The 25815-nt window shown below is 37.1% G+C and overlaps 1 protein-coding gene across 50 annotated transcripts in view; it reads left to right on the top strand.

Moving 5' to 3' along the window:
- The window catches only part of PTPRD (protein tyrosine phosphatase, receptor type D), a 1139994-nt gene that overhangs the window by 932959 nt on the left and 181220 nt on the right, over positions 1–25815 (top strand). For all 50 annotated transcript variants that reach the window (XM_027881066.1, XM_027881067.1, XM_027881087.1 and 47 more), the window contains one exon: positions 816–957. In XM_027881066.1, the coding sequence (XP_027736867.1) occupies positions 816–957 (142 nt within the window). The remainder of the gene's footprint in view (positions 1–815; positions 958–25815) is intronic.

Genomic DNA, 25815 nt, shown 5'->3' with positions numbered 1-25815 from the left:
AATCTGCAGTAAGACCTTGTGGTGACAAACGCTGAGGTGGATGGGGAGGGGGAACCCCAGAACAAGAGGCTTTTCCTTTTATCCCTTGCTCTGAGGGGGAACCTGCTCCCTCCCCCTCCCCCCTTCACCCCGCGGCACCTCATGGTCCCCCAGAGGGACCATGGGGCCGGCAGTAAGGCAGCAGGGATGTAGGCAGAGAAACTCTATTCAAGTTTCCCGCAGCATATAAGGCTTTTGGGAGGAAGGGAGGTGTTACAAACCAATCAATTACAAGAAAGGGTTAACAGCCAATAGGTGAGTTTCCAGTTATCTCTTAGACATTCCAAGGTACAGTGAGGGGTTTTGGGAAGAAGAAGGGTTACAAAAAGGCTTACAATCACCATCTTGGAAACGTGGTCACTTTAAGAACATTACAAACTTCTGCATTCTTTTATATCCTAAAAGCATACTGCAACATTATGGGTCTTTTCTGTTAATCTTTTGCCTTTTATTTATATTGCAGTTATATACTGTGAATGAACATGATACAAGAGGAGTCTTTTTTTGTCCTCTTCCTTCAAATTAATTCAAATAATAGGAATTAGAAAAATCTGATTTAAGTTACTAAGAAGTCTTTCTCAGAAAAAGTTAAAAAAAGAAGTTTAAAAAAAATTGCATCTTTTTCCCTTCTAGGTGGAATTTGTCCTGGTACATATATTTGAAAAGCAAACCTGCTTTGGTGACTTGTATAACAGCAGGCTGCTGTTCATGAGTAGATTAACTGAGGGATAGGTATTTGTAACAACATCTGTGACAGCTTTTGTTTCCTTTTATAGGTAATAGAGTTTGATGATGGATCTGGATCAGTTCTCAGAATACAACCGCTGCGTACGCCACGAGATGAAGCTATTTATGAATGTGTGGCTTCCAACAGTGTTGGTGAAATAAGTGTGTCCACAAGACTCACTGTTTTACGTGGTAAGCTCTTTCTAAGCATAACTAATTTACTTGATTGAGCTCAAAGTACTCTGTTATTGTAAAAGAGAGGTTTCTCTCCAGCGAAGTTAAATACAGTTGTTTTCAAATGGACCTTACTACAGTCCTGATCCTGTTGATTATAAACTTTTTCACATAATACTTGAATATTGCATTTGTAACCTTTGACCATAAAAAGGTAATTGGAGATTACAGGGTATGACAGAATAGAGTGAAGAAAATAAGTAAGAAATAAGTGAAACAAGGAGTGCCACACACAACAGGTTATTATAATAATTACCGCTCCACAGAAAGTACTTTATGAATGCATTTGATTTACAATTTAGGGCTGCCCTGGGTAGCTTAGCCTTTTGTGATCAGCATTTACACAGAAATTTGCCCAATTAACAGTGACCTTGAAAAGTTGCATGAATGGGTTTTAGATGATGTTAAATTGCTGCAAAATTTCTCCCACAAAATACAATCACAAAAAAGGTGAAGGCTTCTTCCACTTCAGATATGTATCACCTGAGTTGCATTCTTACTTCAGTAAGAAACTTTTGAGAACAGTAAAGGGAAAAAATGAATTTTTTCAGCCATTGTTCAGGGGTAAGGATATTAATGTACCGCCAAGTCTGCTGTCTAGATAATACTCACGGGAGGAAATACTAGTAGTCAAATGACCTGAACAATTCCTTTTGTCACCTGGAGATGAATGGACACTGGATTTGAAGACACTTCATGAAATATCACACTCTTTAGTTTGCAAGGCTGCTTTTATGACTGAAGACTCCTGTCTCGTATTTTGATATTATGTGGCATTACATGGTCTGAAAAATTAACTACTAGGTGTCTTTTTACATGAATTGAAGATGATTAAACAGCTTTAAAGAATTTAGAAGAAAATCTGTGAAATGTGTAATTTCAGTAATTTTTTTCTTGATCCTTCCATCCCAAGCAATTTAGGGTAACAAGGAGATTTCTCCTATTTTTCTCTGAAGGTGGTTGTTTATTAAAAAAAAATTATGTCATTTTATTAGCTTTTTTAATCAGTATAGACAGTACTGACATTACTATTGAAGTCAGTTAGCTGTACTATGTGCATATATGGCAAATAATAACCCTAAATAATAACCCTAAGTATATATGTATTCTTTTCTTAGAGGTAGTCTGACATAAGCAAACTTTTTCAATATTTAAAGTTTTTATCTTTAATGCCATGATTGTTCCTTATGTTACCTTTCATAAGTTCTTCCCAGTCTAGCCAAGGAAAATGGGAAGATTGATAGATTGATATTTTTAACAGCACCATGGACCTGTTCTTAACTTCCTAAGATAAGGTTTTCCTTTTATTAACTGATAGGAACACTTTTTATGTAAAGCTTCTACATTGTTGAAAATGAACATAAAAAGACATTTTTTTTATATTCTATTAGAAGTTTTGCAAATTAAAGAGAGGTGGGGAGAGGGAGTAGGGGAAAGCAAAAACAGTGTGAAAACTCAGGTTGAAATAGTATTCTTTGTCTTGATAGTTTCTTGAAAAGTATTTATGAGATTCTCTGGTCAGGAAATGGGCATGCATTTTGAAAGATACAGTTCTAAACCAAAATTGTTGTTTTGGGTTTTGTAGAGAAACAACAGCCCTCATCTCTCTGCCTAGCACCATATCAGTTGAAAAAGGCAGAGAAGACATCTGAGCGTCTGGACTGAGTGACTGTAGAATGTGATCTATTTCTTTTCTAGTACCATTGATTATTTAATCAATTTCTTGTAAGGCATATGTAGGTTTGCTGCCTATTTTTTGCTCCAGAGTTAGAGCAAGTAATAGTAACTCAAAGCTACTTTGGACAACACTAGCATCAAATGCTATTTTAAAAATGATACATATACATATGCAAGAACAAAGCATATATACTATTAGATGTGAAATTACAATTTAAATTTCAATTTCATTTAAAAACCAATGATATATAAAGGTTGAGCATTGTATCCAATGATTTATATGACTTTTGCAACTGCTGGAATACATTTGGCCCCAGGAACAGATTTATGGATATAATCTGAAAATGGCAATATATGAGAATTCGTGAACATGTTGCGAGAGTGAATTTGTATGAAGGGGTAACGTCAGAGGAAGAAAGAAGTATGCAAAGTAACAGGGCATTATGAGGAAAATTTGGCAATATTAAAATTTTGAATGTCTATAAGTAAATGGCTTGCTATGCTGCTTTCCAAGACACAGAATAGTTCAGTGCTAAAGGCATTAGCCTGGAAAATAATTCTATTATAGCAAAACTCCTGTTTTGCAAACTTCACCTTGCTCAGTTTGCAACAGTAACATTGTGGAATACACTCCATCTAGTTATGACTTTATGGAAAAGAGTGCCTCTGTACCTCTCATAGCTGCTGTAGGAATATATATCATAGATATGAACAGGAATTAACAGATTTAATCAAATGTAAAACAGAGTAGAGTGAGTTAGATCTGTGGTTTGCTTAGGCCTTACTCATCCCTGGGGCATGTATGTGACTGGACTGCAAAAGATGCACATATAACTTTCGTATGTTCTTTGAATCTTTCTGCAATTGTTCTATCACAGAGCCAACTTAGCATTTTGACCTCTTGCAACATGGCATCTAGAGAAGGAAATCAGAGTTTACTCACAGTTCAACACAAAGTGAAGTCAGGGTAATTCCAGGAACAGAAGTGTCTATCCATACTTGTTTTGTATGATTGATTGTTTCACAAAACCCACATTAACTGCTGCAAATCATTTCTGCAGCGCAGATCGCACCATTTTTGCAGATGTGTCCATATCTTTACAGCCAAACTTGGCAGTTTTTTTGTCTATGACGTTGTTGAGTACACTACAGATACTACTGTGTTTTGTTAGGTTCCTGCACTATGACAAGTTTTTAATAATTGGGTCTCAAAGAACTATGAATATAAATAAATTTTTTAGCTTCTAGATGTTAGAAGTTCACAGTGTGAGGAGGAAAAAGAGCAGGAAAGGCGTCTACAAAATGGTGACATTTCAAGGCCTTACCATAGACAAAATATTGGACCTTTTTTTCTGTTACTAGAGTAAATCAGGAAACATTCCAGGCTAAACTTTCACTTGTTAGGATGAATACTGTGAGAGTCTAGACCAAGAATGAATGTCCAACTGGAAACTGCTTTTGATTTTCTGTATATAAAAGATTGACTGCTTTCCAGGACAGATTCACCCGTAAGAAAATTTTGAAGGAAAACAAATCTTGAATGGAGAAGTCTGGAAATTACCTTCCAGACAAGAGGAAATCATGCTATATATTTTGGAGAACTTCGTTTTTGCTGAGAACCATATGAGTGGAACAGTGCATTGATTTCTTTATTCATAAGTGTTAGTGTTCAGTACACATGCCTTAGTGGCCAAGAAGGCCAGTGGTATCCTGAGATGCATCAGAGAGAGCATTGCCAGGAGGTTGAGGGGGGTGACCCTGCCCCTCTATTCAATACTGGTGAGACTACACCTGGAGTGCTGTGACACAGAACTGGACACAGCCTCAGTACAAGGGCGATATAGAGCTCTTGAAGCAAGTCCAACGAAGGACTGCAAAGATGATTAGGGGACTGAAGCATCTTTTTTAGGAGGAAAAGGCTGAGGGAGGTGGGCATGTTCAACCTGGAGAGGAGGTGACTGTGAGGGGCACTTGTTGATGTCTGTAAGTATCTGAAGGGAAGACCCCAAGAGGACAGAGCCAGGCTCTTCTTGGTGGTGCCAAGCAATATCACAAGAGGCAACGAGCAGAAACTCGGGCAGAGGAAGTTCCACTGAATATGAGGAAAAACGTCTTTACTGTGTGGGTGACTGAGCATTGGAACAGATTGCCCAGAAAGGTTGTCGAGTCTCCCTCACTGGAGATACTCAAGAACCATCTGGACACAATTCTGTGCAATGTGTTTTAGGATGGCCCTGCTTGAGCAGAGAGGTTGGACCACTGGCAGTCCCTTCCAACTCGATCCATTCTGTGATCTGTGAAAAGGCAATAAAAACCAATAAAGTGCAGGATCTTCCTATAATCTGTGGCTATCAGAAATGGAATAGCTTTCCCTTTATTGTCCATTTATTTCGTGGTAAAGGCACCTAACTCTGTTTTTAGGTCTTGCAAATGGTGGTTGTAGAACTATTTGCAAATTAAGTACCTTGTTGTGGTCTATTACAGGCGGTTATAAAATGACACGCAGATTTCTTGGAATGACTTGCAAAGTAGTATGGAATTGAAAATATTTGTCTGTAATGTTAAACACCAGTTTGAAATATAGAACCATTATGTATTTTTCCTGGTTATAGAACAAGGATTCTGTTGTCATATACAAGTCTATAAACTGTTCAGAAAGGCAGAAATAGGGTGCTTCCTTCTAGTAAGGAAATCAGCAACAATTCCATTCAGTTAATTTTAAGGAATCCCACTTACCAGTTTTAAAAAGATTTTTTATTATTATTATTTCTTTATATAGTTCTGCCAAGACTGTGAAGACCTCAAGAAACTTTAGTTTCAACTGCTGCTAAGTTATATGATTGCAGAACAAAAGAGTACAGATTTTAAGGAAGGATGTAGAGCAGCAGACCTAATCCTATTTTAATGTTTCTCCAGTTTGGTTTGTTTTTCTTGCTGTATGGGAAGTAAAGAGAGAAACTACAACAGGGCACTTGAGTAGAAGGCAGTTTGTTTTTCTCGACCCAGAGTTTTCTGTTATTGTCGTTGATCATTCTCTACATTACCAAAATACTGACACGTACGATTTATGTACCACAGGCACTATGTAAGCATGAAAGAAGTAAAATTTCTGTAAGAAGTCCCTAGGTTAGTTGCTCCTTTTTATGTTTTTGGAAACTGATTGATTCAATGTCAAACAGTCATTGCTGCATAAAATGAAATAAAAAACCAAAATACTTACTGAACAGTGTATCCCTGTCCATTAAGACACACAGATATTGAGATAATTGTGAGAGATTATTTTTATTAGACTCTCAGAAGTGCAGAACATTTCCACACTGTTAAACAAAACAAACAAACGAACAAAAAAACCCAAACAAACAAAAAAAACCAAAAGCAAAAACATAATCAAAAAAACCTTAGAACAACTCAAAACCAGAGGTGATAAATCCAAGGTGCAATAGTTTTTGTTTCTGCTGCTAGCAATACATTCAATGATAATAGAAGCTCATTTCTGTATTTTCACTGTACCCAGTAGTACTGAAATGAGAAGGAACTATTTTGAAGTAATTTGTCATATGGGACAGCTATCTTTGAGGGCATAGAAATTAGACAAATGCAGTGGCATGGCTATAATGTTGGAAAATGTGCTGTGGGATGTCTCTTGTTTCTAGACAAATGGGAGGAACGACTGTATGTATTCTGGGTATTAGCTGCACAGTAGGAGAAATTTGCCATGTTCCAGCGGGAGCTGTATAAACAATGTACACCAGTGTTTATCTGAAACCGCTGTATAGTCACAGTGATTGTTGCCAGGGGGGCTGCTAGTAGGACAGGGTTTTGAAAGTGGAATGAAGAGAAATAAGGAAACCAAGAAAATACCTGTGCGTTATCTTAATACACTGGAAAGACACTTATCTCAGACATATATTGCATGATAAAGCTTTTTGAGAGCCAAAGGAGTATCATTCCCCAAAACTTCCTGAATGTTCAGTGATCATGCTATATGTAGCATCTTGTGACCAGAATTAGCATGTTTATTACAGCCCTATTTTTATTAAGCCTCTATTTGAAGAGGAATACTGTCATTCCTGCTGTGAAAATGGTGCTTTACAGTTTATGTTGTAAAGCCTCTCCTGGATAGCTGTGCAAGGAGGATTAAGGAGGGAAACACAGCTGCTTGACAGTCACACAAGAGGATTTGGTGAAATAGTGAAACAAAAGGAGAGGTAGCCAATAACAACTTAAGCTTAAAAAAACCCCTTACAGGCAGTTAGAGAATGGCATGAAGATTTCTTGGAATGACTTACAAAGTAGTATGGAATTAGAAATATTTATCTGTAATGTTATAAACTGTTTTGAAATATTTTCTTTGGGCACGTAAATGTTATTTTGGGCGAATAAAACATTAACCTTCCATGCAATATAGTTTGAAATACATCATGAACTACTGATCTTTATGAAGATGTTGTAGTAACATTTAACCAGTGGCCAGAAGAGGATACAAAAGAATAATGAAATACGTTGTTCATATTCCATGGTTAACTTCAAAGTTAACTGTGTGTTTTAAGTTCTTTTGTAGTGCAGACGTATGAATGGTTTAGAAAGTACTGCACTTTTTAAATTTCATAATAATCAGTAACAGGGTCTGTTATGTAAATACAAGATACAGGGTATTTAGTTCAGCTTTTAGGTTATTCACTTGAGCATACTTATTTGGGAGTTATCTATTGTTGACTTTTGTGTAGTCCTTTAAAACTATGTAATAATTTAAAATAAATAAAAATTATTGAATAGCTGCTGTAGGTATTATAAGACATTTCTGGCAAGTGCCTCACCTATTGTTTTTATGGTTAATACATCTTTAATATTTCCGCTTATGTCCCTGGACGCAAAGTATATCACATACATTTTTCTCAATCCGTGAATGTTTTGGTTCATTTTTTTTCTTAGCTAGGAATGTACAAATTTTCCCTTCTCCTGCACACCATTGTGTTATAAAGAACCTACTACAGTCATGAATTTAAAGCTATTCATTAGAAAGCTGCTTCCAAGGAGTAGAGTAGTCACTTTAGAAAATGAGTGAAACAGGAATCCCAGATTTCTTGATTGTCAGTGTAAATTCCTGTAGTCAAAACTTTCAGAGATTAGTTACTTTGGAAAATCCAGAGTAGGCTGCTCAACTTATAAGACCTTTAGAGATATCTTAAGAAGGCATCCACAGACATCAAATTTTTTTGAGAAATCTGTCCTAACTTTATTCCCTGTGATTTTTTTTTTTACTCATGAATTTTAATTCAACCCTTTGTCGTCCCACATATTTTAACATGATTGAGTTTTCAGTTGTATTCGCTCAGTGAACATATATGGAAAAAATTTTGCTGCTGCCAGCTACTAATACCACCTATCATGTTTTTGTAAAAGTTTTTTTTCTTCCTTCTAGTTCTCAATGAATTTCACATCACTGAATTTTATCCAGCCAAATTTCTGTTTTACATAAAATGCTATAAAACTATCCAGTTCAATTTCACTTACTTGTGCATAGGATCAATTTTATTTTTTTAAATTTTGGCAGCAGTAGAAAATTATTTATGCTGCACATTTATAGAACAGTACAGATAGTCCTTAGAGATAAACACTAGCTTGAAATCAGTAAGCTGGCTAGACTATATCATGTTTGTACTTTTATATATATATATATATATATATATATATATATGTATGTGAAAGAAAGTAAACTTATGAATGTTGACTTGTTCATAGATAGATGTCTGATGGTTGTGACCTAAGAAGAGGAATTGAAATAATGCCGGACAAAAGCAGAGCAGCTCTGTTTAGCTTGAAAGAATTCTTTACTGACAGTTTTGGCTAAGAATGTACACCTGTTAAATACTTTCAAACATCAGTTAAGTGACTAATTTTATCATGACCCCTCTTTTGGTGTTCCCATTTACTATCTAATGACTGCATATAGAGCTATAGGCATTTTCATATCAAGAGTGAATATATACTGTCCACTTGGAAAATGCAAACTGATCCATGCTGAGCAGATCAATTTTAAAATGCATTTGGTTCATACTTTTTTCCCACTCATTGATGCCTGTGGTGATTGCATCTTTTTTCCCAAACCATCATCCACAGATCATCAAAATGATCACTTGTCGAAAACAAGTGTTAATGAGAGCAATGGAAAAGAAAACAGTAGGGGGATGAGGAATATTTGTCCTGCCAGTCTGTCCTTGCAAAATGAGCATCAGGTGATGTAAGCACAAAACTAAAACATGAAATTTCCTAACACTGAAGAACCATGATCTGCTGTATATAATAAGCAAGCATTTTGATATGGTTCTTCAAGGACCCAGATAGAAGCAGCATACAGATAGGATATTACAAATCATCTTTTTGAGAAATGGTAGAGCATTAACTATGTGTAAAACTGCAAGATGTTCTGAATAAGGATGGTGGGGGGATTATACTTTTGTGCTATCATTTTGATATTTTGCAGTGCTGTGTGTATATACATATAAAATCAAACTACCAGTTTTTGCTTGGATGTAATATAGTTCAACTAAAATTAAACTATCATTCAAAGTTTTATTGTGAGGTTTTTTTTTATCAATTTGTAAAATGATGGGCCATTTGTCTATTTTAATTGATTTAAAAAAAAAAAAAAAAGGCAAAGTATTTCTACTTGCAGAATTTTTAGAAGGCAATCACTTTTCCTGGGTTTTGTTGTTATTCATTAATGCAAGGCCCTTGGTTCAGTACCAGGTTTTCAGATTGTGCAAGTTTTCAGTGTTTAATGGCCTAAATGCAATGCCTCAAGTGAAGCCAGTGAAATAGTGAAAGTGAAAGCTGATGCAGTTAATCACGTTCCATGTCTCATGTTGTTATTATACCCTGCGGCCTTAATTTGGGATTCATTTGATATATCTTTGTGTCCACTCACTTAACAAATTCTTATGGCATTAAATAGCTATGCAGTTGTCAGCATTGCAAAAGGAGAAAATAAAATTGATAGCAGAATTGTAGGGATTTTTTTTGGTGTTGTAATTTCATATTGATTAATAAAATTAATGCAATTCTAGAGATTTTCTGTTTGAGGAGGTGATATGCTGATGAATTGCTCAAGCCCTGACAGTGTCAGCATATCTGTAAGGAGCCCAGTGATCTTAGCAGTTTGACAATTTCAATTTAATTGTTATCAGAGCAGACTGTCATATGAGATGATCTAATAATAGTATAATAAACCCAAGGCATTTAGTAGAAAAATACATATATCCATATACTAGGTCTGTCTTCGGCTTTCCAGGTTAGTAATTTCTGTAAATACTCGTATCTTATCAACTATACCATTAGGATGACACCAATGTTTGCTGAAGTGTAGGATGTGTTAGACACTAGTGTACTGAGGTGACAGTAAAATTAAATACACTTTAGTGTAATTATCACTAATCTTGAAATACAGAAAAAAGCCTAGTAAGAAAGCTTTTTCACATATATATGAAAAAGTAACTTAGAATTAGGGGGAGAGCTTATGTAGTAATTCAGCTTGCTTAGCCTGGCAATAGGTCATAAAGTAGTATTTTTTACTGTGATTGTGAAGTTTTCAAAGATATGACGTAGGAAGCAAAGTAAGTTTACAAAAGTATTCAAAATATTTTTGGCTAACAAATGAACATTAAAAGGAATAAAAAGTTCAATGGATCTCTTTAAAAAAATATTTTTTTTATTAGAACTAGTAATAGGCCAATTCTGAAGCAGTGACTTTCAACTGATGTCACGGAGCAAAGGAGGTTTCATTGCATTACTGTGGTAGAAGGTTGAAAGAACTGTGATTTAAGTGGTTCTGTGGTAGAGAGAAACCTGTGAATGCTCTAAGGCTTAGGGAGGATATAAAATTCTGTGATAATATATATAAACTAAGGTATTTTCAGTGCTTGCTGTAAACTGAAGTTCTACAGCTGTCTTACTACTGTTCTATTTATCTTCATAGCAAGATGCATTAAGTAGCATCTTGCTACTAGTTTAATAGCAAATGACATTTCTTTCTCTTCAGTTAAAAATGGATAAATCGTGGAAAATTGTGATTGAAGTCCACCATGATTAAAATTATTCTATTAAAATTATTTACTGTAAAATTATTACAGAGAATCTACTGTGATGTACGTTGTTACATAGTAATAGTAGCATTTTAGGACTTTTGTTTATATTAAATGGATCTTGTGACCTACATTGTCAGTGCATGCTTAATATGACAACAACAAAACAGAATAATGAGCTAGTTCTTCAAGTAGAAACACTTCAATAAGCTTTTCAGTCAAATACAGTCAAAAAGCACTGATTAAAGACAGGTGTTTCATTAGGTCTATCAGTTCACCTGATCTTGGCTTATGACACTCTGGTCCTTCATAAAATTAGTGTATTTCAGGGCATACTAACTGAAAATGTGAATTATTGTTATTATCTGAATTATTTTTATTATCTTTACTTCATGATCACTCTCCATTTTCTACCAAAGGTCTTGGGAATCTGAGGAAGTCCTTGATAACTGGAAACTGGCCATTGTTATTCTAAATTATATGAAGGGTGTGAGGGAAGACCTAGGAGACTAGGAGACCTAGGAGAATTTGATAGTTCTAACCTCAGCTCCTGGAGAAGATTATACTGGATACTTCTGAAGGGAATTTAAAGAAAATGCAGTCAGCACTGGTTCACAAAGGGAAAGCCCTGCTTAACTAATTTGATGTCCATCTATGATAAGGTCACCCTCCTAGTGGATGAAATGAAGGCACAGTGGGTAGGGTTTTTTCCTGGATTTTAGTAAGAGTTTTGATACTATCCCTCACAGCATCCTTCTGGAAAAGTTTTTCAGTTGTTGGATGAGTGTCTTCATGGTGCATTGGTTGAAGAAGCGGCAGAAGGGCAGAGCTTAAAAGGGCTGTAGTGAGTGGGGCTGCGTCTGACTGATGCGTGGTCACCAATGGTGTTCCTCAGGATTCAATTCCAGAGTCAGTTCTGTTCAATATATTTATCAATGATCTGTATACAGGAATGCACTATTTTGTATCATTAAGTTTGCTGATGATACAAAACTGGGAGATGTGGTTGACCCTTTCAGAGGGACCATGCAGAGTGATCTAGATTGACTGGAGCATTGGAGAAGGATTAATAAGATGAAATTTAAGTCCAAATGCCAAATTCTGCACCTGGGGCACAAGGCTAAACTGGGAGAGGAGTGACTGGAGAGCAGCCCTTCAGAAGGGGATCCTTGGGTTGTTTGTTGACATTAGGCTCAAAGTGAGTTAGCTCTGGCACCCAGGAGGGCAAACTGCATCCTGGGGAGAATCTGGCACAGCATCATCCCGCACTCTGAAGGGGTGATTGTCGTGCTGAATGTAGCGATGGTGTGGCCTCACCTTGAGTGTTGGGTGCAGTGCTGGGCCCCACAATTTAAAAAGGGTGTGAAGGTCCTTGAATGCAAGAAAGCTGGGGAAAAACTTGAAGTTATGTCCTCTGAGGAGTACCTAAGGTCTTTGGGCTTGTCTAGTTTAGAGAAAAGGAGATTAAGAGACCTTACTCCTCTCCGCAGCTTCCCAAGGCAAGGCAGCACAGAAGAAGGTGCTGATATTTCTCTGGTATCTAATGATAGGACACATGGGAGTGGTTAGAAGTGGCATCAAGAGGGGTTCAAACTGAACGTGAACCTCAGGAAGTATTTCTTTACTGAGGCAGTGGTCAGACCCTGGTCAAACCCTGCAACAGGAGCTTCTAGGCATGTGGTTGATGACCCAAGCCTGTCAGTGTTTAAGAGCCATTTGAATAATGCCGTTAGTAGCTGCTTTAACCTATTGACAGCCCTAAAGTGGCTGGGCAGTTGGATTATTGTAGCTCACCTTCAAATAAAATATGCCATTCCATTCTATTCTAAATTATAATACTTCTATATTTTATAATATATAATATATAAGAAATATTTCATATATGACATTAAGTAAAAATATTAAGGGAAAATGCTAAATATGTTAGCTTCACAAATCCCTTAATTTTCAAGGAGTGCAAGATCTTTTTCTGAACATAAAACTGTCTTGTTCTTTCTATTCTTGTTCATATTCTCAGCTTTTTAAAAAGAAATTTACCTTGGAACTGTAAAGCCATATTTTTGCATCCTATCTTACTTGGCTAAGAGATCTTCTTCATTATAGCGAATATCCTTGTAAAGAAATCCATTTTTTATGATCACTGCTATGAATGACAGTTACAAAGTACTTTTTTTATTTAATAATTTGAAATTCAGTTCATATAGCTTAGTACCAAGCTCAAAAGCTCATTTTAGCTCCCATATATTCCATTGTTTCAGCTGTTGCGCTGCCATGTTTTCACTAGGCCTGTAATTTATTTTCATAAAATATATCATCTTGTCTTAAATGACATTATCAGCCGAGCTCCTAAGATAAACAAATCTGTATAGACAACCTCTATCTTAATGTTCACACAGAGATTTATTTGGGTTTTGGCTGTATAGATAAGCAAGTAGGCGATCTGGGGAACTCTCTTCATTATACCTGCAGCAAAATGACTTTCAAGGAAAACGAATTGAGAGGCTGAAAAGTTACCAGGCTTTTTTTTTGGGGGGGGGAGTATGTGTGTGTTTTTATTGTTTTGTGTTTTTTTGTTTTTTCTTTCAAAAAACTACTGTCTTTTGGAATTTGTTTTATGACAACAAGATGAAGCCAAGTGCAGAAAAGCCATTTGTAAGCCCAAAAGCAATCATTTTTTGTTCTGGGTTTCATATACCAGACAGAGGATTGAAATGTTGACTTCAGTGAGAAAAAGGTCTTCTTAGCTGGACTTCAGATCAGTCAAATCGTCTAGTTTTTTCATTAGTTGCAAAATGTCAAAACCACAAAATGCGAGCAGAAAAACCTCTCATTTTATTCGCATTTTTCTAAACTGAAAACCTAAATTGAGGCTTACTGATAGTTCTTGTGCTGGGTACTGAGCACTTCTTGTTTCTAAGGATGCTTAGATACCTCAAGAAATCTGGTGTGTTTTGTTGTTTTTTTTTTTTTCTAAAGTCCTGAAACAGAAGGGTATAGATCTTAATAGGAGATATTCAGGGAGAGGGGAGTAGTATTTGTTGTTTAATTAGTTGCCTAAACTTAAGTGACAGTATAAGCAGGTATTCTAAATGATGGCGTCATGTTCATATGTTCTGAATACACCATTTGGTCTCAGCAAGATCCTCCAGGAATTCAGCCCCTTGGAGTTCAAGAATCTTTGTAATGTTGGCTGATAACTAATGAGACACAATTTTGAAATAATAGATTAATTTTTAAAATAAGGGTTTTGTACATTTAAAATTTCTGCCCTTCTGAGAAGATAGGAAGCTATGCATGTGGTGTGTATTACAGGAGTATTTTAGACATTTATTATGAAAGTCATTTATTCATAGAATCATAGAATCATAGAGTTAGCTGAGTTGGAAGGAACCCATCAAGACCATCAAGCCCAACTCCTGGCCCTGCACAAGACATCCCAAGAGTCATACCATGTGCCTGAGAACATTGTCAAAATGTTTCTGTCAGGCTTGGTGCCGTGAGTGCTCCCCTGGGGAGTCTGTTCCAGTGCCCACCCCACTCTAAGTGAAAATCCTTTTCCTGTTATCTAACCTAAACCTCCCCTGACTCAGCTTCATGCTGCTTCCTCGAGTCCTGTCACTGGTCATGAGAGTCCCTCTACTTTCCCTCATGAGGATGTTGAAGACCACAGTGAGGTCTCCGCTCAATCTCCTTTTCTCCAGGCTGAACACACAAAGTGACCTCAGCTGCTCCTCATACGGCTTCCCCTCAAGGCCCCTCACCATCTTCTTTGCCCTCCTTTGGACACTCTTTAAGAGCTTAATGTCTCTGTTATATTGGGGTGACTAAAACTGCACACTGTATTTAAGGTGAGGCTGCCCCAGTGCAGAGCAGAGTGGGACAATCCCTTCCCTAAACTGGCTGGAGATGCTCTGCCTGATGCCCCCAGGACATGGTTGGCCCTCCTGGCTGCTGGGGCACTGCTGACTCATATTCAACTTGTCATCGACCAAGACCCCCAGGTCCCCTTCTGTGGCACCGTTTTCCAGCATCTCATTCCCCAGGCTGTCCATACATCCAGGGTTGCTCCATCACAGGTGCAGAATCTGGCACTTGCCCTTGTCAAAGTTCGTATGGTCGGTGATGAGTGAGGTCTCTCTGAAGGGCCTCTGCCCTTGAGAGAGCCAACAGCTCCTCCAAGTTTAATGTCATCAGCAAAATTACTTAGTATTTCTTAGTGACTTGTGTCCAAGTCATCAGTGAAGATGATGAAGAGAACTGGGCTGAGAATGGAGCTCTGTGGAACCCCACTAGTGACAGGATGCTGGTCTGATATTGTTACTGCATTCATCACATCTCTTTGTGCCCAACCTGTGAACCAGTTGCTCACCCATCACATAACACAGTTATCCATCTGTGTGCTGGACATTTGGTCCAGAAGGATACTGTGAAAGACAGTATCAAAAGCTTTGCAGAAGTCCAAAAAGGTTACATGTACTGGCTTTCCTAGATCAGTTAAGTGGGTTACCCTGTTGTAGAAGGAAATCAGGTTCGACAAGCAGACTGTACTGGCTGTGACTTATGACTGCATTGTCCTCCAAGTGTTTTTCAGTATTTCCCAGAATAGTATTTTCCATGATTTTTCTGGATACTGAAGTGAGACTGATAGTTTCCAGGGTTCTCCTTTTTGCCCTTCCTGAAAGCTGGGACAATGTTTGCCAGCTTCCAATCAGCTGGGACCTCCTGTGATTCCCAGACTGCTTGAAAATCATTGAGAGAGGCTTTGTGATGACATCGGGCAACTCTTTGAGTATTCTTGGATTAATCTGATCAGGTCCCATAGATTTTTGGAGAATCCAGCTGGAGTAGCAGATCCCTCACAAGTTCAGGGTCAACTGGGAGTTGATCATGCTTGCAGTCATGGTCTTCAGCTCAAGGCACTGAGATCCCCTTGGTCCATCATCCATGTTGAAGAAGACAGAGGCAAAGAAAGTGTTAAATACCTCTGCCTTGTCTCTCTCCCTGTTTGTGAGATGACCATCCTCATCCTGGGCCAGTGTTAACTTCTTCACTGCCTTTTGCTGTTAATATATCTGAAAAAAAGTCTTTTTATTGTCCCTCTCAGTTCTGGCCAGCTTCAATTCCACTTGAGCTTTGGCTACATGAATTTTCTCCTTAGAGTAGCAAGCTGCATCTCTGTGTTCTTGCTATGTGAGCTGACCATGCTTCCACTGGACATAAGTCTTCCTTTTTGCTTTATTTTCAAGAGAACATAACATCTCTGTTCAGCCAAGACAACCTTCTGCCTTGCCTGCATGACTTCCAACATTTTGGAATTGCCTCTTCCTGTGCTCTTAGGAGGTGAAGTTTAAAGAGTGCTCAGCACTGATGAACCCCAGCACCTACAAAAATGTTTTCCTAGGTGACTATTTTCATTGCTTCACTGAGTAGCCTACAGTCTACTCTCCTCATATTGAGGGTTTGATGGCGCTTTTCCTTCTGTCAACAGAGATTTTAAACTTGGCCACCTCATGGTTGCTGTGGCTAAGACAGCCACCAATCTCTCCTTCACTCATGAGATTCACTCTGCTGACAAGCAGAAAATCAAGGAAAGCATGTTTCCAAGTCAGCTCCCTTAGGACCTGTTCTATAAAGTTGCCATCCAGGTTGTACCAGCTGTGTGATGCTCCCAGTTAATATCTGGCAAACTGAAGTCCCCCACAAGGACAGGGGCAGTTGACTTGGAATTGTCCCTTAGTTCCTTAAAGGGTAAGTTGTTGGTGTCATTGTCCTGGTCGGGAGGTCTATTGCAGACATCCACATTATTTGTTTGCCCCTTGATTCTCACCCAGAGGCTCTCAACTGTGCCATTGCCATCTGTGAGCTCCATGCATTCTAATTGTCCTATTACATACAGTGCCACCCCTCCACCTCTTCTTCCCAGTTTATCTCTCCTGAAGAGCTTGTAACCATCTAACGTGGCACTGCAATCCCTGGACTCATCCCACCAGCTTTCTCTTACATAAGTGATGTCAAAATCTCTTGGACGGGGCCTAAGCTTTGAACTCTTCTTGTTCTCTCCTCATGCTGCATATATTAGTATAGAAATATTTCAGGAGTGGTTCATTGTAGCCAACACCTCATGAAACAAATCGAGGGATCCCACTCGTCCTCATTTCTTCAAGTTTTGGCACACCATCCCACGGCTCACCACTTGGGGGCCTGATTTTGTCTCTTCCCTTCCGAGATAGTTTAAACCTCTACCAACAAGCCCCACTAGCTCCTGTGCTAGAACTTTTTCCCCTCTGAGATAGGAGAATCCTGTCAGGTGTCAGTAGACCGGGTATTGAGTAGATCATCCCATAGCGAACAAACACAAAATTTTTTGCAATTACACCAACATCAGAGCCACACAATGACCTGATGGATCTGCCTATTCATATCAATATTATTCCTTGATATCAGAAGGATCAAGGAGATCACTCCTTGTGTTCCTGATCCTTCAACCAATTGTCCCAAGGCCCCGAAGTCTCTTTTGATTGCCCTTGCACTTCTTTTTGTTATTTTGTCACTGCCAGTTTGTACAGTCAGTAGTGGATAGTAATCAGAGGGCCTTACTAGACTGGAGTGTTTTCCAGCAACGTCCCTAACCTGAGCTCCTGGGAAACAGCAGAGTTCCCTGAGTGCATATGGGGGCTTCCATTCCCCTTAGAAAGGAGTATCCTATTACAACTAGCCTTCTTTTCCTCTTGACAGCAGAGGTCTTGCCTCAGGGTACAGGTGGTTTTGCTTTAGAAGAGCCCACTACCACAGAAGGACCTTCACCCACCTCATCAGTGGTGTGACCTTCCAGTGCCAGAGCCTCATACCTGTTTTAGAAGGTGCTGGTTCGACTTGTCAGATTTTCATAAAGAGGGAGAACTTTTCAGAAGCTGTGGTGAACAGTGTTGCATACAGTTGCTGGTGTCTGGTCACTAGTGGTCGCTAGTCCCCCAGAGATCAGTGTTGGGCCCATTCCTCTTTAATATCTTCATTAATGATCTGGACAAGGGGTTGAGTTTATCATTAGCAAATTTGAGGACGACACCTAGATGGGTCACTACACAACCTGGAAGGGACCTCTTCGTATGTCACCAGAGGATGATGTGAGGTATAGAATACCTTCCAGGTCCTAGTCATGCCTCCTCCTGGCTACTGCAGGAATTAACACTGTTATGACCAAAACCAGGACAATGTGATAGGCCCATCACCCATTTTAACTGTCATACAGGTTGCTTTGCATTCTGGATTTCTCCAGAACAGCTTTCTCACTGAGGAATCCTGTTGACATAAATGGGCTTGAAGACCTGGTGATCAGAATAAAAAACTTCTTCGGTGAATAGGCTCTGGTAGAATCATAGAATACCATAATTTCTTATACCCTTAAAATTGACTATAAATAAAAATTGAATATGAAGAAAATCAATAAAATTGTCTCTAACTACATTAATGGCAATAAGTTCTTCATCCTGGACTTTTGGAATCTTAACAGGAGGATCATAAGTCTTGTCAGAATTTGCCATGAAAAGACTGAGATATAAAGCTCTTTGAAATCTATGCACTATTAAATACAGTTTTGAATATTTTACTCTTCCTCAGCTACTAATTTCTGTGTGCTACCTAAAGAATATGCTAAATAAATTTGCACAGTGTTCTCCATCTGTCATTGCTGTTTCAAGGTATTCAGTTATTCTGAAATTGTGACAGCTTGCAAACTTTTATCAGATCTGTTTTAAGTTATTATATCAGTTTAGTTCCATCTGGAAATCACAATGAAATGTGCATGTAACTATTTGTTGCTTATATGGATTTCCTATATGCGAGGAAATAAGATTAGTAAACATTTTATATCTACAAAGACAAAAATGTCTTATCTATCTCAGGGATGCAGTGTCTTTGGTTGTATGTATTCTTTGTTTCTTCAACACTGGTAAGGACGCTAAGTCTATCTGTAAAACTCTTATCTTCTGAAATGAAGGTACGTTTTCTGCATGTCTGTGAAAGGGCAGCCACAGATAGACAAACCATTTATTGCTATCTTCTAGCTACCTGTTAAGAAACTTCCAGTATAACTACCTGTGTTTTGAGGGAATCTGTTGGAGGTTTTCTATTTACAGAATTTTATCACAGGGTTCACTTGTGTTCTTGCTTAGGTTTAATCTGCCTGAGAAATATTTATGCAAACACTGACATTTAATTTTGAAGTAGGTCAAAACCTTGTCACTGGCAATGTGATGGACAGTATGATTGGATTTGCCAATAATCATTGACTTTCCATCACAAGTACTACCAGAATGCCATTGTTTTAACTGGAATGAACATGCCTCTGACTCATTGAAGTGCCACACAGAAATAACAGTTGCTTCTCATAAAGTCAACCACAAAATGAAAACATAGCCTGAGGTTATTGTTATTGCTGTTTTAAAATTACAGACCCTAGATTTACTTGTTAAGACTTGATATTTGCATTTCACTGTAATAAAAAGGATGTTTATTTGATGTCTTTTAAATGGCTGTGCTGCTCATTTCCATGAAATTTGGCAACATAAGCATGCATTTGTAAAGTAAAATGGGAACTAGAAAACCATCCATTGGAAATGGCATCGCAAACACATGATTTCTTTTTTCATTTATTTTATTGCCACTTATTTTGGCTTTTTTTTTTTTTTTTTTTTTTTTTTTTTTTTTTTTTTTTTTTTTTTTTTTTTTTTTTTTTTTTTTTTTTTTTTTTTTTTTTTTTTTTTTTTTTTTTTTTTTTTTTTTTTTTTTTTTTTTTTTTTTTTTTTTTTTTTTTTTTTTTTTTTTTTTTTTTTTTTTTTTTTTTTTTTTTTTTTTTTAAATTCTACCCATTCTCATTTCATATACATTTATTTCTGTCAAGGCAAGCATGTCATCCACTGAGTGGTTCAGTAAGCACTTCTTTTTGAAAGGATTTAAATACCTTCTATGAGTTAGTAAATGTGAGGTTAGGGAGAAGTGTTGCATGTTGAACACCTATGGGGGCTGACAGAATTTGTTTTGCAAAGTGTATTCCAGGTCATCAGTACCTGAGCTTCCTCCTACTTTTAGCAATTTCATATATTAATGCATTTTTCAGATGTAGGATAATAGATCTCTGACAGAAAATACAGAAAATAACTGAGCAGTGAATAGTTCCCTTTTTTTTGTTCTAGGAATACACCAGAGTATATTGTGTAAGAGTACACAAATATAACAGATCCCTGAGCTTCAAATCACTGAATGCTGGGATAGTACATTGAGCAAGGTTCATGATACATTTGTCCTATTACACTCTAACCTCTGCATCTGATCTTGGCCATTGACGGAATATATGTAGTAAGTGAAATGTTTTTTAGGTTCACATTGTTCACTATTTTGTGTTCTTAACAAGTATCTGTGTGAAAACAGTTTTGTAAACTGTATAATGTGATGGTAGAATAGTTTTCATAGCAAGCAGCTGACATTTCTGCCTCTCTGATAAAATATTTAAAAAAAAATAGTTAAGTGAATGACTCTGAGGACCAAAAAAAATAACCTGTGAAAAGCACCCACAAAAAAACCCCTGAAGAAGTACAAAACAGAATTCCATTAAAATGAACACCACTAGTTTAGTCCAGTTATTTATGGCACTTGTAGTCTACATATATACTAACCTATAAGGTTATAAAACATGCTAACTAGACTTACATTAATGGCCCATTGTCATTGTTTTAATATCTATTGAGGCACAATATTTCTAATAATGTGATTTCTTGAACAAGTTTTTGACACAATAGATTTCTTGAATGATGCCCAGGAAAAAGAAGAATTTGACAGCTTAACAAGTTATTTGCAGATATATTGCAAAAGAAAACACACTTTCTTAAGAGCAGTATTATTTTTAATGATTTTGTGTTGGAAGTCACAACTTACTTGCTGAATGTAAATTTTTTGTTAGAACAGAATGTTCTTAAGCAAACAATTTAAATTCACTGTATATTTAGGGAAGAGGATATTTGTGCCAATATTTCAGTAGCTAAATCGTAAGACATTTGGGTATAGAGCTGTTTAAGGGAACCAGGTGATGCTTCATATGACTGAATGACGGATATGATTTCTGCAAAGATAGGCAGCAGTATTCTAGGCTGTGTGAACTGTGACAGAGTCAGAAGATCAAGGCAGCAACTACTCCTGCTGTGTGCAGGTCTGGTTAGACAACATCTGGCTTATGGGTTACAGTGTCGGTCATCCTAATGTAGTGAAAATGCAGCCAAATGACAGGAGTTGAAGGATGGACCACTGAGGCAGTGGGCCAGAGTCTTCCCCCTGTGAGGAGAGACTGTGGCCTTGGCACTGGTTCAGCTGGATGCAGCAGCATCCTCAGCACCAAAGGGAGGGAAGAAGGAGATAGAGCTAGGCTCCTCACAGCAGTGTGTGGTGGTAGTGTGAGAGACAGCAACACAAGCTGAAACATCAGAGCCTCAGGCTGGAGATAAGGAAAAGCCTTTTCTCCAGCAGAACAACTGGGTGGGGCTGGGCCCAAGGGAAGTCAGGTGGTCTCCATCCTTGTGGGTTTTATAGTTCAGGTGGATGAGGCCCTGAAAAGCCTGGTCTGAGCCCACAGATGAACCTGTTTGGGTCAGGGATCCTGAGAGTCCAGGACTGCCAGTATGAGTGAGCCCCTGATTTTATAGTTTAGACAAAAACACGTCAGAGCTGAACTGCTTTTCCAACTGTGCTTATAGACAGGTGTTACTGACAGTACTCCTCTCCACTTCTTGATTTGCATTAATTAAAATCCAAACCTCAATATAGAGATGCAGGTCTATTTTATGAGGCTATACAGTGTTTGTTCAATTTCAGAAACTTGGTATGATGTAAATTTCAAATTCCTCAGAAACAGAAAGAGAAAAGATGATTTAAAAGACAGCATTATTCCTGATATGTAGGCTGGGTTCAGACTTGAGAGTTATGGACTTCTTCATTAAGTAATTAGCAATACAGATAAAGATAAAATGAATTAAAAAAACCCCAAACATCTGCCCCCCCCCCCCCCCCCCGCATTTGACAAAGAGAAAGCTTCTTGGTTTTGGGGTTTTTTTTGGTCTATATATTCTTTATAGTGATATGGAATGAAATAGACTCCTCTAAAACCTATTTAACTTTTTTAAGTCATTATGATTAAGCATTCAAATATATTTGAATTACCTCTTAAACAAAACCATTATAAAGAAGCTGGAATATCTTCACATGGCATACTAAATATATAGATTACTAATTTTTTAATTAATTTGATAAAGTATCATTTTTGAGAAAGTCTGGAGCTGTGACTTTCTCCATTTCAATATCTGATTTTTCAAGATTGACAGATTATAACCTTACTTACAATAAGAAAATCAAATGAGAGTATTAAAGACAAAAGGAGAAAAAAACTTAGACAATACAAATTTTCCCAAATATTTTCTATCTGTCATAGTGTCTCAGTAATGTGCCTTTGATGTCTTTTAGATCATCAAATTTTCATGTACAAACAAAACACCAGAAGTTGGCAGATAACTTTGCATTCACTGCAGTACTTCCTACACACATCTCTTTTAAGGAAGGTTAGGGTTGATCAGCTAAGTATAAGCATACATGATTGTTCTGGTGTAGATGGGTCCAGCACAAGCTGTAGACTTCATTGTTTAAAGTAGTTCATTGTACCCCATTGAAGCTTAAATTGAAATTGTTTGTTCTCTGACAAACAAGATTCAGACCTACTACAATGTTTTCATCCATGTTGCAAAACTGTACCACACTATCCTGAGAGGCAAAAGGCTTAAAGAGAAAGCTGTAGAAATGTGCCAACATTATTCTTCTATATTAGTGAAAGTTCCCTTGGGAAGTCCAAATATACAGTGTTCTGAATACTGATATTTGCAGTTTTATATGCAGACTTACATTTATAGTCATACATTTCTTTAATTGTTGTCATCCAAAAAAGTTTGTCAATTAAGGAGAACTTTTATGAAGTCATTATAAGGAAAGTATACACAGTTCAGTGGATTAAGTACCCAAATAGGTGAGAGAGTGAGTCAGAGAGTATTCATACTTTATAGATCTTTTACCCTATGCATTTCCTTTGTGAAAGAAGCCTCTTTTGAAAGAGGCTTCAGAATGATGTAACAGTGCTATAAGACTGCTATAAGCTGCTATAAGGCTAGCTTCATACTGCATAAGTTATTTTCACAGATCCTAGTAGTTAGTTTTGCTTAAAATTTTCTGTGAAGTGTACTTTGCAGACCTGATGGTAAAAGTTGCTTCTGGAAGATACTGCCATTTAAATGTGTTAGCTTGATAGTTTCCAACAAGTAAATTTTTAAAATTAGTTTCCTCTTTCTATATGTGAATACTGGGGGGAAAGAAGGAGGAAAAGAAGGAATTCAGGTAAATTCTACTCCCAATTCAGAGAAGAAATTAAATATGGAGATTTCAGGAAATGAGGAATCACTAAACAGCTGGTCTAGGTTTTGCCTCTGTGATCAGTTTCCTCTTCTTACCTGATCATTCCTGGTCTCTATATTGAATGTACATATGTCAGTACATTCAAATATTTAATAAATTTTTTAAAAAAATACGTTAAGCTGTATATGTCACTGCCACAGTTCTATATTTTATGTTATTTTGAAAATATGGACAAGTTCATGAGGAAGCAGTAGTGTATCAGGCAAGACAGAAGAGTTGTTGGCTGAAGTTCAGTATTTTGTAAAGTTCTGAAATCTGTCTATTTTATAATGATTTCCAAACCCTGTATAAATTTATCTAACTTGCTAAACCTTTAGAGTAATTGAGAAAAAAAATATTTTTCACTTCTTTCAGATGTTTCTTTATAATTGTAAGTATTCTCTTCTTTTATTCAGTTTCTCTATGAAAAGTAGAATAACGCATATATATCAACAGCCATATGGAAAATAACTGCAGGAAAGTCACCTTCAAATTTATAATTTTAAGCAAAAACATATGTTATGATATCCCTCAGGTCTGCCATATTTTCTGAGTGATTAATAGATACCAGAAGTCTTGGTAGGCTATTCTGTTAAACAGCAAAACCTTACAGGAACTTGAGATTTTACAAACATCTTGGTAAATAAATTCTGTAGCATTATTTAGCAAATGAACATTTCCCCAGAGCATTAAAGGATGAGTTTTAAAATCCTCAGTAACATGATTGAAATTTTTAGTGGGAATTATTTTGGTTTCTTACATTGGGTGGGCTTTTATATTTGTGCTTTATACAAAGAGAGTCTTTTCATACCAAGAAGAGTGAATCTGGTCATTTGACAGTAACCTGATGTCCTATATTTTCTTTCCTTTTACTGTGTAGAATGCTTTGTACATCCTAATCTGTTTTAAACTGTGTTGATCAGCATTTCAGGCTAGATTTTTTCACGTTCCCCACACTCGGATTTAACTTATATTTTAGATTGTGTTCGAGATTTAATTTTAGACATTTGAAACATAGCATAAAGCCAGTATGCTTTATAACATCTACCCAGCATTTGGTAGCATTGTGTATGAGTGTTGGTTTCTGGCTCGGCAGTGTGAGTTCTGTCCAAAGTGTTTCATAGGAGGAGATGATACCACCCCTCACGTGCTGTTAAGTCCATTGATTAGGTGCAATCATAGAATCATGAAATGGTTTGGATTAGAAGCTCCAACCTGAAACTGAGAAAAAATGTCCTAAAATTTTAGTTAAAATGATAATCTGCTAGCTCAAAACTAAACTGTATTACACCCTCTGGGCCAAGAAGATGTAGGTCAAAGTGTAGCAGTTTCAGTGATGCTGATCTTTAAAATTATCTTTAATATCTTTATTATGCAACATCAGTTGCCTGGCACTGATTCAATGGAATATGCTAAAATAAAGTGTTAGGCCTTTGAGTCCTAAAATTATACTAATATTTTGGTACATAGTCGCTACTGTTTAATTTTGTATTTCTGATGCTTCCTAGCTGACCATTGAAAGCCAACATAAAACAAGATTTTATTCTACTGTCTATATATTTTAATATACCTGTTCTGTGTAATTATTTTGAAATATTTTATACACCATGAATCTGTAAAGACTTCTGAAATAGCTGTTCTTGTCTCTCATAAAGGACAGGGAACCTGCTCTGAAGCATATGGAGAAAGAAGAAAAAAGTACACATGGAAATAGCAGAACATGATTAAACGATTTTGAGATAATGATGAGACTGAAATACAGCCACATGTTTGCTGATAATATGTTTTCTCAGTGTGGAATGTAGAATTTGTAAAATATTAATGAATTATGCTTTCATTTGCAATAGGAAAAATGACCATTGCAAACAACAAAAATGGTTTTATTTACATGGAGAAGATAATTAGTTTCAAACTACTATGTGAAATGAGTTTCTTCCACTATATATTGTCTGACTTTCTGCTTTATTTGATCATAAGTAGGAGGAGACGTCCATTAAGTATAATGCAGTTTGCTGAGGTTACAAATTCGTCAGTTTGGGTGTTACCTAGATTTCTAACATCTTTGTGAACAATTCTTGGGCAAAGTCAGTGTTTTGGGAGACAATAACACCTTGAAGAGGAGGAATGAATTAGTCTAAATTGAGAGAAAGAAAGAGTCAAGTTGCAAAAGATGTGAGGACAAAAATACAGTAAATACAAAATATCAGTAAAAATTAATACAAACGTAAGTGAAAAGAAGGTGAAAACAACATAGCAGTGCAGAGAATCAAGAGAATGTTAGATCTGATTAAATTTGGTATAGAACATTGTAGTGGTTTTGAATCTAAGCCTTCCTTGGTGATCAGGTTGTAACCAAGAAACCAAGGTCATGTTCCCAGTATTCCATACGATTTTACGTAAGCAAGAGTATAAATAAGGAGAGAGAGGAAGCTCTCGCTCTCTTTCTTCCGGCGGACCCAAGGTGGAGGTAACTCTACTATCGCTCTGCCCGGGTGAGGGAGTGAGGCCTGGCGTGTCTGGTTGGCCTTGAGAGGCGGACAGTGCTGTGGTAGCTGTGTGGTGTGGCTCGCTTCCTCTC

Source organism: Empidonax traillii, unplaced genomic scaffold (assembly GCF_003031625.1).
Source record: "Empidonax traillii isolate 1590-97213 ecotype Southwest subspecies unplaced genomic scaffold, ASM303162v1 scaffold83:size2986645, whole genome shotgun sequence".
NCBI lineage: Eukaryota > Metazoa > Chordata > Aves > Passeriformes > Tyrannidae > Empidonax > Empidonax traillii.
Note: the sequence above shows the minus strand (reverse complement) of the source record. Positions and strands in the feature narration are given on the sequence as shown.